The sequence below is a fragment of the Telmatherina bonti genome, assembly GCF_933228915.1.
Source record: "Telmatherina bonti genome assembly, chromosome: 16".
Lineage (NCBI taxonomy): Eukaryota > Metazoa > Chordata > Actinopteri > Atheriniformes > Telmatherinidae > Telmatherina > Telmatherina bonti.
Genome location: NC_136614.1, coordinates 20,041,908 through 20,058,673, shown reverse-complemented (window position 1 = coordinate 20,058,673; position 16,766 = coordinate 20,041,908). Strand labels below are relative to the sequence as shown.

At 39.9% G+C, this 16,766-nt stretch overlaps 1 protein-coding gene across 3 annotated transcripts in view; it reads right to left on the bottom strand.

The window, feature by feature from the left end:
- utrn (utrophin) overlaps positions 1 to 16,766 on the bottom strand; it is a 180,033-nt gene that overhangs the window by 126,931 nt on the left and 36,336 nt on the right. For all 3 annotated transcript variants that reach the window (XM_079255303.1, XM_079255301.1, XM_079255302.1), the window contains 23 exons: positions 16,665 to 16,766; positions 16,394 to 16,501; positions 16,008 to 16,187; positions 15,355 to 15,512; positions 15,134 to 15,257; positions 14,965 to 15,052; positions 14,073 to 14,317; positions 13,424 to 13,592; positions 11,639 to 11,766; positions 10,503 to 10,640; positions 10,298 to 10,411; positions 8,526 to 8,681; positions 8,025 to 8,195; positions 7,710 to 7,901; positions 7,018 to 7,152; positions 4,461 to 4,610; positions 3,865 to 4,026; positions 3,511 to 3,642; positions 2,419 to 2,592; positions 2,085 to 2,240; positions 1,814 to 1,984; positions 718 to 897; positions 183 to 311 (listed from right to left, as the gene is read on the bottom strand). In XM_079255303.1, coding sequence (XP_079111429.1) covers positions 183 to 311; positions 718 to 897; positions 1,814 to 1,984; positions 2,085 to 2,240; positions 2,419 to 2,592; positions 3,511 to 3,642; positions 3,865 to 4,026; positions 4,461 to 4,610; positions 7,018 to 7,152; positions 7,710 to 7,901; positions 8,025 to 8,195; positions 8,526 to 8,681; positions 10,298 to 10,411; positions 10,503 to 10,640; positions 11,639 to 11,766; positions 13,424 to 13,592; positions 14,073 to 14,317; positions 14,965 to 15,052; positions 15,134 to 15,257; positions 15,355 to 15,512; positions 16,008 to 16,187; positions 16,394 to 16,501; positions 16,665 to 16,766 — 3,462 coding nt within the window. The remainder of the gene's footprint in view (positions 1 to 182; positions 312 to 717; positions 898 to 1,813; positions 1,985 to 2,084; positions 2,241 to 2,418; positions 2,593 to 3,510; positions 3,643 to 3,864; positions 4,027 to 4,460; positions 4,611 to 7,017; positions 7,153 to 7,709; positions 7,902 to 8,024; positions 8,196 to 8,525; positions 8,682 to 10,297; positions 10,412 to 10,502; positions 10,641 to 11,638; positions 11,767 to 13,423; positions 13,593 to 14,072; positions 14,318 to 14,964; positions 15,053 to 15,133; positions 15,258 to 15,354; positions 15,513 to 16,007; positions 16,188 to 16,393; positions 16,502 to 16,664) is intronic.

The window sequence follows — 16,766 nt, the reverse complement described above, 5'->3', positions numbered from 1 at the left end:
AAGACACTCAAAGACTGAAAGGTCAAAGAAAATAATATATAATGAAATATGAACTTTCTAAAGACAGCATGGAACAAGACCACAAGGTTTGGTGCAACGTTTCTACATGTTGCACCAAAGGTCATTCTGTCTCCATTCTCTTGCACATTACTTCTAAAATGCAAAGACTTGCTCTTCGTTACCTTTAAGACATTCTCTCTCTCTGGAGGGGGCAGTCGCTCAGCCTCATCCAGGTGGATCTGAGTCTGGTAGAGCCAGGTGCTGATGTGAGCCAAGTTCTCATCGAAAATTTCCACCTCATTCTGGTGACTCTGCACAAAGAAAACAAGAAGTTCAATGGTTTCTTTTAGAAAAATCAATTGTAAAGCAGGCACTTTGTTCAAATAGGAATATACTGAAGATGCTTCTGGTAGTTAAGAAAAGCTTTTTTTCTTTAATAAATCATTTAACAGGAAAAAAGCCCATATGTACTGAAATAAATCAGGAATATTTGATATGAGAACAGTACGAAACCTCACCTGCAAAAGACCATTAATAATAATATGCAAAAGTCACATCTGATGAAAATATCTACAGCAGTAAATTCTGTGTACTGCAAAAAGGACATGTTCATAAGAAAAAGAAAAAAAAAACTAAAGAATTCACTAACTCAGAGGGTATCAAATAAACATGCTGCGGTCTGGATTTTCTCTCATTATAAGCGGCATTTGTACCCACCAGAACAGTGCTGAGCCAGTCTTCAGTCCAGGTGCGGACACGGCCCCAAGCCTCGTTAAGACCACAGAGCTTGTCCTCCAGCTGAGCCTCGCTGCCTTCCACCAGCGTCTGCACACCCGCACTGGTCTCCATCAGGCTGGACAGCACCCCCTTACGATGCTCTAACTCCTTCAGCAGGCCCTGGTTGAGCAGCACATTTCACATAGCTTATTGACGTTTGTCTTAATTCATCTGACACTGCTGTACACAAAACAAGCGTAAATAACAGAAAACATAGATCCATTAACAGCCTGCCTTGATATCCTCTGATGAACAAACATGTTCATTGCAAGCACATTTAATAAGTATACACTGAATGCATCATATATTTTAAAATGCATACAATACAATACAAGGCATGGTGAGAGGAGAGTTTCCTAATCAGTTACTGTCTTCTCGTCATCATACTGATTGTTAATTTCCATTAGGTAGACATTGGAGCTCATCTTTAGAAGCAACATGTTGTTTCTCTGCTCCATCTACTGGCAAGAGAGAGAAGTTTTTTATTTTATTTTAATAATTTTAAAGAGAATGGCTGCTAAATTTGTTTGATATGAAAAAAATCTCACTGATTGAAAGATGCATAATCACATGAGCTAATAAAAGTCCAAAAGAAATCATCTATTTTGCTTCTCTTATCATTTATTCATAATATACTGGTTTTCTTTTTCAGGCCACTTTTTTATGAACTGGTTTGGAACAGAATGAGCTGGATAAAAGTGATTTGAACTAATTTCCATCATAATTAGTTGCACTGTATCTAATTGCACTTTTAAGTCCGTTTTATTTTGGATTGGCACTATATAAGGCAGCGGTGACCAAAGTATGTCCTCAACGGCCACTGCACTGTCCAGGAGGTTTTCCATGTATCGCTGTTCCAACACACCTGGCTTCTATTACAAGGATCTAACAGCCAATAAAGTTATGCACAATGACTGATTCATTTGAGTCAGGTGTATTGGAGCAGGGATACATAGAAAACCTGCAGGACTGTGGCCTTCCAGGACCGGAGTTAGACACCCCTGATATAAGTAAACAAATATGAAAACCTACTCACATTTGCCCATGCAATCTCAGCATCGATGTCAGCTGGCATGTCTCCGCTGCTGTTTTTCTGTTGAAGCTGAGCCTCATTTGTGCTCAGCCAGTCCTGCAGGGTAGAACTCTCCTTCTGAAACTTTTGACACAGAGATAAAGCTTTTTCCAGGTCCTGCTTTCCCTCCGTTACCTATGAAGAGAAGGTGCAGGCCTCAGAGCTGCTGTAAATCAGAAAAGCTGGATCTTATGCATAATCAGCATTAAATTGTTATACGGCTGAAATGTGTTACCTGAGCCCCCAAGTCATTGTAGAGCAGTTTGAGAGCAGTAAGCTGTTCATCCATGGCCTTGGGATTCTCTGTCTGCTGTTTCTGCACTATTTGACGGCCTGTTTTTATCACTGTCTCCACCTCCAGCTTCACCTCACTCAGCAACTTGTATAATTTCTATTCAGCAAAGAAACCAAATTTGTTATAAAGTGCTAGAGAGACTTCCAATGCCAGAATAAGCAGGTAGCATGGTCTCTTCATGTAATTACGTTCTGCTTTGCTGTATATTTGTAATGCTGATTAACTGCAACATGTAACGGTTTGTACGGACTGCATACAGCAGTGACTGACTCACCATGCAACCACTAAGGTGGGATTGGATTTTTTCTGGTTCCACATCTTTGACATCCAAGACGTGCAGCTCAGATTTGGCTCCTTCCAAGACCCTCTTGCAGTCCAGCATGCGCTGCTCAAAATTAGCAGGCTTTTGGAAGAGCTGGTACTTTGTAGAGATCTCTCTCAATTTCCTCTGCAAAAAAAAAAAAAAAAAAAAAGGCACAATGTTAAAGGTATGGTATATCAAGTTTTCTGAGCTCTCTACAGTGTTACAGTGTTGAATCCTCATCAGACATGTGAACGGCACTGTTTTTTATCAACTAAACGCATGTTTGAGTTTGAGTTCCAGCACGCTCTCCGTTCGGTTTCCATATCAACAAAAAACGCGTCGTTTTAGAGAGTTTTTTTCTACTTGGAAATCCTTGTGACGTCCCGGGGGATAAGGTTCGGTGATTGGTTACCTTCTACTGGTTAACAAGGGCATGTGCAAATACATCAGGCGGGTGGAAAACGTCGGATAAAGTTATTTTGAACGATGGCTGGTGAGTTTACCAAAGAGAGACATCCTGCTGCATTCCTTGCTGTGGGTTGCTGTTTTCCACTTTGTTTTCAGGGTCTGATTCAGGTTCCAACATGTAGGGCTGTATGCTATGTGTTGACATTGTATTTTGTTTTTTTATTGAGTTCATATTAGCCTAATCCTTCTGTTTATGAGATGTTACAATGACGGCGAAAGCAGATGCGGTGCGCGCTCCCGATCTAGTGCAGTGGCGGGAGGCGGGGCTTAATGCGGAAGAGGCTGATCTGACAGCCTACGGAGAGGGTCAGTCTGAAGTAAATAAAGCGATTTGTGACAATAACTCCATCAATCACAGCCCTTCTGGTCTCAGAAATAAAAATAAATTAGCCTGAAATGCACATAATAGTTCCAATTTAAGGAAAGTTAGAAATTTCCATCACAGCACAAATAACACTAAATTCTGTGCCATGAAACAGTACTTTTTCATTATTTTAAATGTGAAAATTAACATTAAATAAAAAAAAAAAAGAAAAAGAATTGTAAACATGTTGGAAACACTTTCTGATACTGTCCAGTAGGAGTCAGTGTTACCTGTAGCTGATCCAGCATCGTCCCACCACGGGCAGCTTTGCCATCAGTGGAGGAAGGAGGTAAGTTGACAACATTCCTTCTCCTCATCTCCTCCACGGTCACCTCGTGGGCTGCAATCTCTGAACCAATTCTCTGAAGAAAAAAGTCAAAATGAGCACATACATTGTGATACAAAAACTGCAGTCTTCTCACATTTTTCCTAGTTTTCATTAATTAACATGTAGCATTCAGGTGGTTGTGTTAAAGGGTAAACTACTGATACTGAGCCCCTTGCTGAATTAGGCCCTTCACTTTGGATCCTTTTCCAGGAGTCAAATATCATTTGGAATGAACTTGTGTTCATGTGCACTGTACCTGCGCTTCCTGTGGAAGCTGGAAAGCGTCAATGCGATCAGTGAGGTAGGAAGTGAGCGTGTGGTCCAGCTGGCTCAGTGACTCCTGCAGGGTTTGGAGCGCCTGTTCGTTCTCCTTCAGCGTCTGCAGCTGCTGCTCAAGACTGATCTGCCGGTTTACTGCCTGTATGATGACACATACCGAAAGTTGGAGCTTTGAACCTATCGGGTCAGGATTTTTTTTTTTTTTCAGCTGTTTATTTCAGAGCATGTGCAGACAAACAGACAAGAATGGGTGCAATAAATGATATACGGCTTGTTATAATTAACACAAAAATGCAAGCAAATTTTGGACTTAATTGGACTTTTTTAGTAGCTTGAACAGATGCAACAATTAATAAAACCCTTTTAATCCTAAAATAACTTAGTCGGGGGCCAATAAATTCATTAAGTTTTATTGTCATGCATGGTTATATTTTCTGCAACGCATAAAAAACATTAGCAAAAATATAGAATTCAAAGCAAATATGCAGACTGAAAAGTAAAATCCAAACAGCTTACAACAGGCGCCAAAAAAACAAAAACATCCGCACACAAACACAAAGACAAAGTCCTGACCTGATGGTTGAGTTGCTCGTAGCGGGAATTGAAGGCCTCGAGTTTTTCGCTAATGAGCTCATCAAGTATGCCCCCGTCTATCAGCGTCTGACCCAGCTCTCTAATTTGTGTCCGGTTGTCCCCGGGGTGGCGAAGCACAGACTCCAAAGACTGATAGTTGATGGAGGGAAGGGGACAAACATGACAAATGCATCAGGATAAATCAAGAAAAGAGAAAAGGGGGAAAATGAGCACAAGGAAGTAAAAAAAAAAAAAAAAAAAACATCCTTTGATAAAGCAGCAACAAATACCAAGTTCATTTACTGTTGAAAAAAATTCAAATTAGAAAAAGACAGAAGAAAAACATCACAAAAGACGAAGAAAAGAGAAATAGTATTTGCAGAGGAAATAAAATCCTGTGAGTGAGACTGAGTGGGTGTGCATGTGCATAAAAAAAGATGCGAAAGAAGCAAAAAGCTGAAAAACGGAGAGCAGACACGCAAAGTGCTGGGTGTGTCAGAGTGAAGCAAACCAAAAACTGAGTGAAAATGAGAGATGAGCCAGAGAGAGAGGAGAGGAGTGACAGCACATGTTTGGGTCCAACATTGTTTATATGGCTTCATTAAAAGCGTTTTTCCTTCCCGTAGGTGATTGACAGAGAGAGTGACAGCCTTTCCCAACAACCCTGACCCAAAAGGGGGTGAGTCCGAAACTGGAGGGATGACGTACACGAGGATGATAAAAGAGGGTTTTGCAGGGTTAAGAAGAAGAGCACTAAAGCGGGATCTACTGTGGGAGGGAAAGAAAGAATTAAATAAGCCTGAAAGATGTGATGAGAGGGACACAGACAAGACAGCGAAACACTGTCTTGAAGGATGCTCAATGTCCTTCATCACTATACAATGTTACAGAAGCAGCTCCGTGATTAGAGCCAATCTGACAGCTGCGCTGCAGGCAGTTTACAGATATAGCAGCAGAGCAAATCAAAGCGGAAGAAATTTGTTCAAACAAATTAAAGACAACTTAGATTATTAACATGTAGTTTGACTTTGAATTCAATGCCTGGTTTGTTTTATGCAACTTTTCCATGGAATTCACATCCTACGTTTACGTATTCTTACAATGTAAATAAATGGCACGTTGACTCTGGGTCTTGTGTTTTCTTTCAAAATTTTTCTTATTCCAAAGTACAGTGATTGTTTTATATTTGTCTTAAATTTAGAAAAATAATCCAATATTACATTTTATTTCATTTTTGGTCATTAACATAGCATTTTACATTTTTGGTCAAATGTGACTCAGTTGCACTTTGTTGACTTTTGGAAGCCATGAAGCTTCTTGCTGTATTCCAGTCTTATTTATTTTTTTTACCACTGTTCATGGTAGGATTGGTTCGGTTCATTACATTTGTTTGTTTACTGAGCACAAAACACATATTTTCCATCCAGCCGAGTTCCAGTCTTTGGAAGGACTATTAAAGTGTATCATTCTTCCCCTTTTCTCCATTATGCAGCCAGTTTTGATGTGTGTTTGAAGTTATTTTCCTGTTTGAACATCCAAATGTATCCAGATGTCAACTGCATAGTTTTTGGTTTATGGTTATGCCAAAGATCACTCAGGCGTCGTAGTCATCCTCCTGCATGATTTCTACTGTCTTATCAGCAATGTTTCTGCCTCTGTCATCAACAGTTCTTTTAAGAGTTAAATATCTCATCTGCGTTAAGGACTGCAGAAGGAAATTAGCTTAATGCTAAATCTGGTGCAGCCATCTTGCTATTTTTCCACAGATGATTAATTTATCTGCACATGGACCTTGAAATAAATTCATTTCTTTTCTTTTTACTAGAAAAAAAAAGAAAAAAATCAGTCAAGCCAACTTCTTTGCAGTGTGGGACTTTTTACAAAGGGTGTACACCACACCTCCAAGTGGAATCAATGCTTTTAGGCCACTTAGCAACAATTAATATTACAGGTTCTATGAATATTCCTGTGCTGATTTCAGAAACCTAAAAATGAAAAACTTTTTTTCCCCTCTTTCTGCACACACAACCATTCTGTTTTAATATATGTTAAGTTGAGTAATGTATCATTTAGCACATAGTACAGTGAAAATAAAATTGGAAAAAAAATAAATGCAAGGTTTAACTTCTTGTTTAGGATCTGTGTAATGGTGTCCGTTACATGTACTCTCTTATTTCAATACTTTTAATAGGTCCTCTGTCAGAGAACAAATATGTGCATTTTAAAAGCATTTTATTTTTGTTATTTGACATATAACAAGTTTCCTGTAAAGATTGAATCCTATACAAGTTATTTTTGTGAATATTGTCCAGGACTGCATAACTGTTCAGGCAGCTCTGTGGTAATAGATTTGGTATCTTCTGCCATTTTGTATCTTCTTTCTCATAAACACATTTCAGCTGCATTATTGCAGCATGAAGCAGCCATAATAGTTTAAACTGCTCACATGGCTTGACTGTGTGTGAATTGTTGGAATAAAAACAGTACTCGAGCTTTCACTGAAAGAATACAGGAAATAATCAGTTTCATGTGATATTACATTTGCTTAAGTATGTACCTCCAGAGCTTCATTAACAGCCTCCGTGCTGTCTGGAAGGTTATCAGTAGCTTCCACTTTCTCCTCCAGAGTGTTGAGCCAGCTCTGCTCCGTGTCCAGGTACTGAAGCAGCTCCATCCAGCAGGACCAAACCTCCTACAGCACAACCAAAAACAAAATGTTGAACCCTGAAGCACAATCTCATGAATGTTTCACTGAATTTTTAGAAAAACATAAAATCATGTCCTGCAATTAGAAAAGAAGCATTACAATCTAAAGACAAAAGTAATCCTACTAATGAACTTTTTAGTATCTATGAGCATAAATATACTACAGTAGTTTATCTGATCTTTACTCTGCAGGGTGTGGGGTTGGAAATAAAAAAATTTTTTAAAAAAAGCCTTAAACTTTCATTTATGCACATAATCAGTGACAACTAAAATCTCCTTTAGGCTTCCGTTGTTCCTTGCATGAAAATTAATGACAAAAGGACCAAAAAACGACACATCCCATAAACTTACTTGTCGCACTACAGCTAAACCAGGGCACTGCTGCATAAAATAATGGCAAACAGGAACTCAGCAGAGAAAGAGCTCCTCATTTTTGTCTTTAAGTTTAAAAGACCAAGAAACTGAATGCACTTCATTTGTCACACAACTAATGTTTTGGTCACAAGTTGTGCATGGCAAGAGATCACATCCGGGCTAATTTACCTCCAGGGTGTGGCATTTGCTCTTCAGGCGATCACAGAGCTTGTGGTAATTGGCGAGTACCCCCTCTAGTTCTGTGGTCAGCTCTTCCCCAAACCCAGCACCAGGGGGCGATGTTCGTGACACCAGCAGGTTGATGCTGTCTTTCAGAATCTTCACCTTCACTTCCTTCTGTAGCACATCCTCTCGAGCACGCTGCGAGAGATGATGACATTTAAGAGGATTATTTTAACAGAAAAATTATACAAACATAAACAAAGTTCATCGTTTTCTCTGAAAATCACTGTGATTCAACATTTCAAGCCTTTCAACTCCCACCTTCATCTCCTCCAGCGATGCCTCCAACTCCTCAGGACTTTTGTACTCAAAGTCTCTCATAAGAAACTCATCGTCAACTTGGGCCATCCACTCCTGCATCTCTGCAAGATCTTTCTTCAGATTCATCTGCTTTTCGTGACTCTCGCCCACATGTTCATGATGACTCAGGAGCTGGAAGGAAATGAATTCCACAAGTTTGTGAGAGAGAGAAGTGAAATTAAATGACTCCATGTCAACCTGGTATAAGCTAAAAAATATGAAAGTAAAATTATTCCCTATATATGTCTTCATAATGAAACTAAAAATTCATGAAGCTCATGTGTATTTTCTTATAACTATTACAGGAGTGAAATGTACAGATTGCAAGACTCAAACACAAAATTCACATTTGAAAATTGCTTTACTTTGATTACTATGAGTTTCATAGTGAGGAAAAATATAGAGATGACATTCACTTTAAAAAAAATAAATAAAGAGAACACAAAAAAAGCTATTAAGTACCTTTTTGCTGAGCATGTCCCACCTTCCCTGGCAATCATCTAACTCATTCTGCCCCCACTTGGTCAGGCCTGGGACTGCAGTCGCCTGTACAGCCCTCACATTCTCTTCCATCTGCTTCAATGAACGTTCCATTAACTCCATCTTATTCACATACTCCTAGTTCAGAGAAAGAAAAACAGCTGTAAATAAAACCTACAGACCCCAACGTTTAAGATCAAAATAATAGTATCAAGCCAAGATTTCTTTTTTTTTTTTTTGTAAAACTTTATCTGGTTGAAGCAAATAGTAGAACGAGGGGACATACAGCAGCAAAGCTGTAGCCTATAATGAAGTGAAAATCACCTGCTTTAATTTCATCTCCAAAAGATAAGATGGGGTCACTTCAGAGGTACATGTTTGTCTGTTATGTGCAGAAAAATGGCCAACAGCAAGCAGCGGGATATGGCTCTGTATGTTGACGTGAACCACAGGTAAAACGTACCAAAAATGTATGTTGTTTTTTTGTTTTGTTTTGTTTTCACAAGACTGCACCAATAAGTTTGACTATAACTGGATATCTGATAACAGACAATAAGCAGAAGTAGAGTAACTTTAAAGTGTTGGGTTTAAAGTATTCCAAAGTACTCGGATAGCCTCTTCTGGTAACCAGTACAATTCCACTTTCTTTTTGCAATTCCAGTCATTATTTTGTGTCAACTTTCTCAAATAAAAATAGTCACCCTCAGCCTTTTGCCACATGCACTGTGCAATTTGATGCTGCAAAACAAACAAAAAAAGAAAGCAAATCCCTGTCTGGACCTGTGAAAACCGCAAGTTTTCTCTTGCACACATCAGTGTTCATGAGCCCGGATGCGTTGGCGAGACAGCAAAGAGGTTGGTGTTTATATCATTGAACTTCTAATAATGCTTTTAGTAGGTGGGTAAAAATGACAAAAGCAATCACAAATTATACCCAGCGGATAATTTGTGTCTGTCAGCAGCAAAGAGGCACCTGCAGGTTTAGCAAACCTCCACAGCTTCAGCGCTGCTGCCAGAGCTATGGCAACACAACAGCTACTTGTTAACTTGGCTAAAACTACAACTCTGACAGGTAAGTAACAAACATGTTGCTTGTCATGTGGTGAAGAAAATTACATAAACAACTGTTTATTAGTAATCTCTCCTTAAAGTCATTTATAAAAATACACTACATGAAGTTTTTGACCTAAAACCTCTATGCTTGTGGTTCGTTCTAATGGCACACTGGCCTTTCAATAAGCACATTCCTGGAACTACTGTTGCCCCGCATCATCCTGAAACTTAGAAACCACAACTTTGTGTTCCAGCCCACAGTATCACCACAGCTGTGTTTTGCTTCAGAGCACTATGTCACACACTAACGACTGGATATCAACAAAATGGCTGTTTCAAACACACATCATAACTAACTAAAAGAAAAGCAAAAATCATCTAAGGAAAGAAAGAGAAAGTAACAGAGCAGAAGTTGACATGGAACTGACTTTTAGTGGCTGGTGAAAGCTCAGAGATGCTACAGGACGCACAGCTGATGAGCCTGATAATCATGTCATTAGCCATTTATTTTACCAGGAAACACATGAAGAATATATTTCCTAATGAATAATTCTTTTAAAAGGAAGTAATTCTGTAACCTTATTAGTTTTAGAAATCATATTACCTACACCTGCTTTTAAGTTATCAAGTTGCCATTTGGTTTGGGCTGCAACAACAAAATTTGTTGAGGGGAAAGAAAAAAAACAAAAAAAAAACCTCACCTCGCACTGTTTAAGCTCTTCCTGTAGATTCTCTCGGCCACCCGACCCCGTGGCGTCCCGGCACAACAGTTCCTGAACTGCACCCAACCACTGCTCCATTTGCTCCAAACGCACCTTAACATGGAATAAAAAAAACACATAGTCAGCAGCATTGAAATACATAAGTAGCATTGATATTTTAAACCAAGCCATACAGCTACTATACCTGATTGTCCTTCATGCTACCCAGGATGCATTGCAGTGTACCATGCTCCTCCCGGACCCTGGAGGAAAGTTGACTCCATTTTTGAAGTTCTGCAGGATCGGATGCTTGTTGCGTTTGCTCAATCTCTATACACAACCCCTGAGGTGAACAAGAGTGAGATTTCAAAGCTGGGTGCAGGTAGATGGGTGACCTGGGAAACTACAAATTTGAAGTGTGCAACTGTGAGTCAACTCCCTTGAGAAGTGTTCTTTTGGTTTCTTTAAATGAATGGGACAAGCATGCACATGTTTGTGTGCATCTATGTGTGTAGCGTGGGGGGGTGGGTATTCTTAAACTTTTGTGTCCCAACCTAAGATTTATCCCAAATGTTAAAGTTATTAAGCGCATATGATTAAGTATTTTTATGTAGATTAATCTGTAACTGTTATTACTTAATTAATTAATTAATCTGTCTCTTTAACTAGCATGTATCCATATAAAATTATTTACTATATATGCATTTTCTAAATAATTTATTAAAACAAGTTATACATTTACAGGTTCACGTGTGAATGCATAACAATGTTTTCTCATTATGCTAATATCCAAATGATCTTGGAGTTGCTGTCAAAGCACTGACTGACTGATGGGTTCGGTTGCTCCGCATGGAGCTCTGAGGTGCTCCAGGCTGCACACATGGGCACGCCGCCCAGAATGCGCCACATTCCCACCCGCTCTCCCCAGCACCATGCCCTATCTACCATGATAACAAGAGCGCAGACTAAAACACATTCCATGGGAGGATTGATGACATCAACCTCCAAAAACATATTGAACTAAACTCCAGGCCAAAATACAAAAGGTGCAAGCACACGCCGTCATTCACTCTTACACAACATAACATCTTATCATGGGAAGTAAGTGGCTGATAAAGAAATCTATTGTATTCTGGGGAGGAAAAAAAACAAAAAAACATGGACAGCAGACACAGACTGATGTTTCTGATATAAAGCACATATAGCTACAGGCACAAACATGAGCAAATAAAACAACTGCAGTTCTGTTTACACTGAAATGAAGGACATCCCGCTACGCTGAAATAACAAAGAGTGGTTTAATTTATCTCCTTTATCTTAACCAGATGTAAGAGCACTCACCTGGGCTTGTTCCACTGCCCTTTCAGTTGTTAGTAGATCTACTATCCCTTCTCTCAGAGTGGCCAGCTGGGCCTCCAGACCCTCCACATGACTCCGAGTCACCGCTGTGGCTTCAAGACTGGCCGTAGCTGGAAAAGAACACGGATAAGGTAAGTTTTGTGGAGAACAGAAGAGAAAAGACACCACATTATTGTATTCAACTTCTGCATGAGGAGAGATATTTTTACCATAAGGTGGCAACTATGTGAAAGGGATTCCTACACTGGCAGAGTTTAGCAGCACACTTTAACACTGTGAAATCCAGAATGCTGAGTTACCAAATGTACATGAGACACATACAAAGGCACAAGTCATGCTGTTCATACTTGTTACAATTTCAAACTTAATTTTACTTTTAAGTTAGGTGTGTAAACCCAGCTCTTTGAGTAGAATAAGTGAACGTCTCACTCTGGGCATGACTACGTCAGATGGTAGCAGTACACTTTGCGGTAATCTTACTCGACTTGCATAGTTGTCGTTAGCTCTTATTGCTACTTGGTATTCCTACCAAGAGTATTCCTACTAGAGTAAGATGACAGCAAAGTGTATTGCTACTCTTGGCAGTTAGCAACTCAGACCTCTGTTTGGCATCAGGCTAGTGACAGGAGTTTTCTCACCAGAACGCTGTGCAACTTGGAACTAAGTGCTTGGCAACCGAAGTTGTGCTCATGTCTGTGGACGGTTAGGCTAAGTCCCCAGGCGGACGGTTGGGTCAAGAGACAGATTGACTGGATATTATGCTTAAAGCAAAAATGAGCTGCCTGTGAAGCCTAACCCTAATATAGGGGGGAAGGGTCTTTGCCTTCCCCTGACACTGACAAGCATAACCCTGTCAATCCTGGCTGGAAGAGCTTCTGATGAAGTCGCACCCAGAGCGTTCCCACTGTGAGACACCGAACAAGAGTTATGAAAAAGAACTACAGATTACATCTCAGTGGCTCCTGCCTACTTTCACAACTGTCTCTCTTCATTTATGTTTCTTTGTTCGTTAATTACCAGGTGATATAATGCTTACATAATCTCTCTATGTTTATTTACACACAGAGCAGAGATGGAGTGTAAGTATGGGGTGGGGGTAGGGGCATATAGAGGGGCCCCAGCAAGAAGCAAACTACTCTCAAGCGGAAACAAAACAGTTGTCCTTGGGTCGCATCCAATTTCGCGAAGTCACAAAAGACTAAGAGGCACAGCAAAACACACACTCACACAAACGGACACATTTAGTTTGAGGAGAAGATTCTCTTTACGAGCTAAGTCTTGGCCAAGAGAAGTGTGTGTAAATTCCAGAGGTAACACAGTCACTGATTTTCAGGACTCCAGCTCCAAGTCATGTCCTCAGGTAGATATGAGCTGACACAGAGATATGACCTCACACTCGATTGCTCATGTGCACAGCAGCAAATCTGGGAGTTTTTACAGGCCATATAAGGACATCATCTATTACTGTTAGACTGGACAAGGTTTCATATAAAAAAAACTGATGTCCCGTTTACACAGCCTGAGCTGTGCTGATCTCAACCATCACTCTTTTGGTCTCTTTATTAATGTAAAAGGAGAGCAAGGAGAAAGAAAAGGCCTTGGTCTTAAATCTCCCATTCTGCACTTGTCTGGAGTAAAAAGATGCCTAAAGGTTGCCAGTTTCCTTGAGAAGCAAATGCTATTATTGATAAAGCTAAAAATTCTTATAGTTTGAGTAAAATTAAATTTGCCACTGATTTTGAAAAATATATCATAGAGCAGAATTACCTTCATTTGCTGCTTTTTCTCTGCTCTGCAGGCGCTGCAGCGTGGAGGCATGATGAGCAGACACCACCACCATGTTGTCTTTAAGAGCGGGCACAGCTCCCAGTGATCCGATCTCTGCAGACAGCTGCTCCAGACCCGGACTGAGGGCAGCGACTTGAACAAGGCGGGACTAAGGGACATAAGTGAAAGAAGAAGATCCCTCATGTGTTTGGCATAAAGGGTTAAAAAGTGTAATTTGATGTTTTTGACTGACAGCAAGAAAAGTAGTATACTGACACAAAGAAATGGTTTTAAAGGCCGTTACACACCTACTACTCCGAATATTGCGTCCGAATATTCTGAGTAGTAGCCAATATTTTTTATTGGATCAATGTAAAGTCAATGGGAGCGTTCACATAAGTAACAAAATGGCTGTTTGCACTGATTATTATTGTGGCTTTATTCTCTGTGTCTCAAGTACTGCATTTCAAAAATTAATAATTTCCTAATGGTCATTTCATTTACATTTCTTTCAGTCGATTTCATTCTTGCTGTAAAAGATGGGAAAGTAACAAACTGCAGGAATGAGTTGCAGGTTAAAAGTGAGATTCAGGATTTATAGTAGCAGAAAGGAGATTAGTTTTAATGCGACTTAAACTGTAAATACTACCTGACAATCACTGCTCAAGTTTCTGAGCTCAGCCTCGTTGCATTTTTCCACAGCTGACGTTGAGTCCAGCCACCGGTCGTGTTCCTCCAAGACCTGGTTCAAGCTTGCAAGTTCTACAGTCACAGCTGTGATGCGGGTCTGAGTATTAACCCGGTCACAGGCTGCCTGAAGCTCCCTCGCACAAACATCCCACTCAGTCTGGATCAGGTCGATGTTTGATCTCACCGAGTCCACACTTGCAGCCTCTGTAGAAAGACACAAAGACCCAACAGCTCACATTAAATGCACTCAAAGTTGACTTTTTTTACATAGAAGACTGAGATCCAAGTAATTAGAAGTAGCAGAAGTAGAAGTAGTAGAAGAACAGATCAACAACTACCATGAAGGAATAAATCAAGCTGACTTTAGTGGAGAGTTCATAGTTTAATAGATTCATTCCAGCTTTTAGCAGTTCTGCTCTACGAACTCTCCCTGGCTTAAGATCAGAGTAAACACATAAAAATCCTGAGCGCCCCTTCTGATCATTAAACTCTTATATGAAATCAGTGAGCATGCAGACCAACAGATGTTTACTACTTATTGTATAATGACAAAATTGATCATTTAGATCACTGGCCTTCAACACCAAATAACAAAAAAAAATATAGGCTTATAAATACCCAGAAAACACAACATAGATGGAAAAAATTGCAGAAATTACAAGGAAAATGCAGTTTAAAAGGGAAGAAATGGAAGATTTTTGTTGAAGCCAGGAGCTATGATGAGTTGTATTAAACTGGTTCAAGCCAATAAACATGACATCTGCTCTAAAGACTCCATCAGAGGAGAATGTCGGACAAAACTGAATTTACTGAATTTATAGAGTCACAACTTAAATCTGCCCTTTGTTTACCTTTTTCTAGTTGGTCCATCAGGCCTCGTCCCTCATGGATCACGTCTCGAACCGTGGCTTCCTTGGCTTTGAGTTCCGACTCAAGATCCTGAAGAAATTATTTAACAGATAGTGTCTTCTCACACACGACTAATCAGAATTAAAATTGTTGAAGCAGCTAAAGGTTTACCTTTAGTTTGTTCTGCAGGTCTGGAGTGTCATGTGCAGCTTCAAGGTGTGTGGAGGCCAGAGCCTGAGCAGACATATTCCAGGTTTTAATCCAGCTCAACAAGTCCCTCGTCTTGTTGTCAAACCTGCAGAGGACAATGTGTGCTTTAGTGTCTGTAACCCAGGTTGTCTTAACCTTTTTTATTGGGTGACGATGTTGACTGTTTGCATTGTGGAGCATACATTCTTTTAACTTCTGCATCTGTCTCCACCAGTCGTTTCTTAGGGGGAGCAGGTGGTGCCAACTCCTGATCAGCAGCTGACGCAGCAACAGTAACCGTATCCACAACATTTTGTTCTTCCACCTGAGTCAGCTCAGCATCTGCCACAGCTTCCATCACCTAGGAGTGTCAGTAAGTAGATAGATATAAACCACAGCAAATGGATAATAGGAAATGCAAAATAAAGAGTAGAGAAAGCTGAATTCCACACAAACTTAATGTCTAGGATAGCTTTTTTTTTTTCTAAATTACTCGAGCAAACCGACAAACTTCCTTCTGTCTTTCTTCCTTTCCTTTTGTCTTACATCATTCCGACTGCAGAAACATCTCAATATTATTTTGGGGAAAGTTATCTGGAATTACTCTTCCTCCAAATCGGTCAGAGGTAAGTGTTGCTTTTAAAGCCAGATTTTGATGACAGCTTTTCCAGTAACAAACGAACAAAATAATTGTTCCTGGAAGAACAAACTCCAAGGAAAAATTAAATCCCAACATATTGGATAATTAGACTGTGCCCCTTTTCGATGGCCACATTTTACATCGCATATTATCAAACCTTACATCAGCAGCTATTTTGAGTCTTGTGCAAAGAATGGGCAAATGCTCTGCACACACCTGGAAGGAGCAATCCTCCAGCTTCTGCACCAGGTTGTCCCATTTATGAGCCAACTCCTCTGTGTCTGCCTCGATCGTGGCTCCTGCCTCAGCACTCTGCAGCAGCTGTATCACATCCTGTCCTGCATCCGACAGCTTGTCCAAAGTCCTTCTCTTCTTCTCCATGTCCTCCTTTAAAATCTAAAAGCAGAGAGAAAATAAAAATGTGAATGATAAAGCAAACTTTGGAAAGTTCCAAGTTCTTGTTGCAGTTCCTGCTGAACAAGCAAGAAAAAAAGCTCCATCGTTATTGTTCAGTTTAGGTTTAGTAAGAATGTTGTGCTATTTACTGGATCGATATAAATACTGCAACTAAAAGAGCCATTAAGAAAAAGTTCTTTACTTACTGCTAATCGGCGAACATTAGTATTCATTTCAGCAGAGTCTTTAAAGTTACTGGTCTGTACTTCATTTAAGGCCTCCTCTTTTTCAGCCAGCCACGCTTTAAACAAACTCTGCAGAAAAAGCAAGAAACAACTTTATTTTCAGTTACTTCATAAATAACTGTTTTTAATTTCACTTCTGCAGGTTAAATGAAAATTTATTGATCAATAAAATAGGTCTTATCAATGGAAGCAAGCAAGAAAATGTATTAACTTAAAAGTGGACATTTTCTACCTGATCTGACAAAAGTTGTTGCCAAACCAGAAAGACTTCCTGCAGTTTGCGCCATCTTTCTTCTGTCCAGCGGCACACAGCTGCCCAGCGTTCTCCTAAAGA